At 58.9% G+C, this 4,136-nt stretch overlaps 1 protein-coding gene across 1 annotated transcript in view; it reads right to left on the reverse strand.

Moving 5' to 3' along the window:
* Positions 1 to 3: 3 nt before the first annotated feature.
* FIBCD1 (fibrinogen C domain containing 1) overlaps positions 4 to 4,136 on the reverse strand; it is a gene marked incomplete at both ends in the record, with an annotated part of 9,390 nt that continues 5,257 nt past the window's right edge. The window contains 2 exons of the mRNA XM_010182923.1: positions 4 to 71; positions 369 to 465. Of these exons, the coding sequence (XP_010181225.1) occupies positions 4 to 71; positions 369 to 465 (165 nt within the window). The remainder of the gene's footprint in view (positions 72 to 368; positions 466 to 4,136) is intronic.

Here is a 4,136-nt window from a genome sequence, read left to right on the forward strand (position 1 = left end):
GTCGAAGTCCTCCAGGTCGGCCGGGAGCTCGTAGCTGCCCTGCACCGTCAGCACGTGGATCCGCTTCAGCCCTGCAGTGGAGACAGGGGGTGAGCGTGGTGACCCCGGCAGGGATGAGGTGGCTGGGGGGTCCCTGGGGAGGGGGCATGGGGTGGGATGGGGAGCAGTTCCCACCCCGCTGCCCTCACTCTGTTATTGCTGCACAACCAAGGGCAAACAGTCCCATCGCTTCCCTGCCCTGTGCAGTCCCTGGTCTCCTCCTAGGATGGGAGCACTGGCTGGGGCAGTCTCCATGTCCTTTCCTTTGCAACAAAACCCTGGACCTCCCCTCCCTTTTGCCATCCTGCACCACTGCCAGCCCCACACACCTAACCAGTGCTCTCCCGTCAGCTTCCCGAAGCCGTCCCTGTAGGCTTCCCAGCCACGGAAAAAGTTGACGGAGCCGTCCTCACGCCGCTGAAACACCTGGGGAGGGAGACAGGCGAGGGGTCAGTCCTGGGGCTGTCCCAGCCCATGCACCCCCTGCATCCCCCCTTCCTGCCCTCTTATTAGATGCAGGCACAAATTAAACCCTTTTAACTCAGTAATTACATGGGGACACCAGCAAGGATCCCCAGGGAAGTGCTGGATCATTATCTGCTAGTTCCCAGGGACGGGCGAGTCAGTTTGGATAAACCCTTCACTGGATCCTGCGCCTGGAAACAGGAGCAGAGCTCCAGAAAGCCATGGTGTGCCCTGTGGGACGGTGGCTGGTGCCCCTGGGAGGGGTCAGCACCCTGCACTCAGCTTGAAACAGCCCTGGCTCTGCCACTGCACGTGGGGAGGGAAGGGTGGCTGGACAGACAGACAGACAGCATGATTCGTGTCCATCCCTGCAGCCTGTGCAGCCCAGGTCAGTCCAAGCCATCCTGCAAATGCGGGATGCTCAGCACCCTGTAACACCAAGCAGCTGATTTCCCCCTCCTGGGTCCCCACTCTCTGCTGGGCAGCTGCCCCGTTATCAACCATCGTTCCTGTGATGGCCTCGTTAGTTATCTCAGAGAAATTAACTGTGGGGTCCTGATTGCTGTGGCTCCAGCAGAGCCCCCAGATCCTGGCCAGATCCCTGGGGCTCAGCGTGGCTTTTCTCCTCAGAGCCTTTCCCTTTTCCTCTCCTATCTGCTCAATGGCATGTCGTGCCCTGTGCGTTTCATCCCCTTTTATCCGTAGTTTCAGGTTTGATTTATTGACAACGATCCAGAAAATGCCGCTCCATGTCCGACCATTTGAACTTAATTAAGCCTCCAGCCCTGGATTAATTGCATTAAACTTGGCTGAGCCAGCCTGCCTGATTGTCACCCACTGCCACCCATGCGGCTGGGGCGCTCGGTGATTTAGGAAGAGCCACTCCATGTGCTGGCGGCCAAGGGGCCCGAGCACCCTGGTTTGGGGATGGGCTCAGCTTCCAAGTCAATTCACCCCAATTCCAGCATCCCAGCCTCAGGGACCACCGCTGAGTCCCTGCACCAGCCAAGAAGTTGCCATGCTTTGCTCCACCATAGGGATGCTCCTTCGCATCCTCATCCCACGCCTGTGCAGTGTTTCATCCCAGCACATGGGGGAGACCCAGCTCCTGAGCTTCACGCTGGTTTGCCCTTCACCAAACGGGCATTTTTGGGGCTGAGGATGCCTGGTGCAGGATCCAGCATGCTCCTCCTCACGGCACAGCTCTGATCCTGCTGTACTTACCTTCTAGAATTAGAGCCTTAATTTTTATCCCTGCGTTGAGCACTTGAGAAGCTGCGGTTAAGCCCGTTTAAAGGGGCTTTCTTTGGGATTGCTGGAAGAGGGGGATGGCGCGGCTGGATCGGGGCCCAAAGCTGATTTTCCCCGGCCAGTATCAGCTCTGGCGCTGCTGCATGTGAATGGCGGCAGGGACAGCACCGATGCTCCCTCTTAATCGGCTTTGACCCTTGGTTGTAAATAGCCCAATTGCTTGAGTGGTGCCTAGGGAAGCATCTGGACCACGTCTCTGATGGCTGAGCCTCGGTGACCACCCCAGGCACTGGAGTAGCCCTCGGTGCCCTATTGCCCACCAGGCTTGGCCCTAAAGGGCTGGAATCCGTATCGGGAGGGCTGGAGGGCGCTGGAGGTCCTGCGTCCTCCTGGATTTCCTGCTCCATCCTCATCATCTCTTGCATGGTCCCTCCTTGTGCTTTGGGCATGCATTCACCTCTCCAGTCGCAGGCAGGGATGCGGGAGCTGCTTGCCCCCCGCACCGGGATGCTGCATGCACTGGTGGCTCCCAGCCCTGCCTGCCCTGCACCCAGCCCTGCCTCGCTGCTCTTTTCCTCCTCATCAAATATGCATCACCCCCTCTTAAGCAAAAAGGATTTCCTTCCCTTCTTTAGAGGCAAGGCTAAAATATTTATCTCCCCCGCTCTCTGCCTCTCCCTGGTCACGCTGAGCTCGTGGGGCAGGGACAGGCTCCTGCAAAGGCACCAGCCCAGAAAAATGGGTTAAAAACAGAGAAGAGCAGGAGCACCAGCCTGTGCCTGCCATGGCCTTAGTGGCTTTGCTCCCTGTCCCTGCAGTCCCCGATGCCAGCCCCCACCGAACTCCGGTGGGCTCCAAACCCAACCACAGCCTGGGGAGATGCTCGACCATCGCTGCCACCACAGTGATGGTCAAGTTTTCGGTAGTCATGGCCCAGACCCCCGTGGTGTCCCTCTGAGCCCCCATCACAGCACGGAGACCATCTGCGGGTTCAGCCACAGACAAGACAAACTCGGAACATCACGGGAGCCGGGAAGTGCCGATGCTGTGCCACAGCCTGCAGACACCACAGCCGGCGGCACTACCCAGCCCAGGGACCCCCTGCTCCTGCCTGTCCCCACCAGCAGAAATGTCTCATCCGCGTTCATAGCAACACACAAATCACATCTTTTGGGAACAGCACGTGTTCCTTCAGGCTCGTCTCACCCGCTGCCTTCAGCTTATCCCAGCCTGTGTGTAAACGCATCCATGTCCGCTCAATGCCCCTGCCAGGACCCCTCCGGGGGGGATGATCAGGCTCCGAGTGAAGCCGTCCCCGCCAGTGTCCTTGGCACAACAGGTGCCCGTGAAGCTGGAAGCTGTCACTTAACATTACCACAGCCTTCGTCCCACTGGCACAGCCTTTTCTTCCGCATCCTTCAGCTTTCCTACCACTTCCTAATACACACTGTACGTGGAAAATGATGCTGAGGGGGCCAGAACCATCGTGGCACCATCACTTATGGGGACAGGATGCTGATCCCAGGGATTTCGCCCCAGCTGGGCAGCGATGGAGCCTCAGGGGCATCAGGTGGAGCATGGGGCACTTGCAAAGACTTCCAGAAACAACAGCATGTGAAGAGGTAACTTTTTCTCAGGCCTCCCGGGGTGCTGAGCCTCCCCCGCCCTCTGTCACAGCGTTATTACTTTAATAAAGCACCGGAGGTGAGTGTCAAAGGGGGGAGCCGGGGTCAGGCTGCACAATTACACGGCTGTGGCTCGGCACTGCCACGCAGCTGGGGTCAGCCCAGGGGTGCTGCTGCAATTAAAGTCGGTGCAGGACACGGATGCTCCCATTGGTGCCGCCGGTCACCGACCCGGACCCGGGGTGGTCCTTGTCCCTGTCCCTGCCGTCTCCAAGCTGTTTATGGAGGCTGAAGCAGCTCAGCAGCTCCCGAGTCAAAATTGATTCAGCTGCTGCCATCGCCTCCGCCCACCCACCCACATGCAAATAAACCCAAATGTCAGGAGTAATCGCTCCGGAGGAGAGGGAAATTTCTCAGGCTCTGCACCACCATGCACAGCTGTGCCAAGGGAAAACCGGTGCCCCAGGGACAACCCCCTGCACCCCCAGCCCCACGGGAGACAGCTGAGACCCCCCTACACCCCAACATACTGCAGGTATGTGTGGGAGCAGCCCTGAGATGGGAATCTGGGACAAGCACCCTCAGCCCTGCTCTGGATGCACCCATCTCCAAAACGCCAGGATTTGGCACCCGGTTTGGATCCTCTGCCCCGCTGCAGATCCTGCGGTGCTGCCAGGTGTAAAATCATTTGCTTTGCCCCCTCCCCAGCCCAGCCGGAGCCCTCCCGGCTGCAGCAGCGTTAAATAAGCCGCTGAG

Source organism: Mesitornis unicolor, unplaced genomic scaffold (assembly GCF_000695765.1).
Source record: "Mesitornis unicolor isolate BGI_N332 unplaced genomic scaffold, ASM69576v1 scaffold29514, whole genome shotgun sequence".
NCBI classification, from domain to species: Eukaryota; Metazoa; Chordata; class Aves; order Mesitornithiformes; family Mesitornithidae; genus Mesitornis; species Mesitornis unicolor.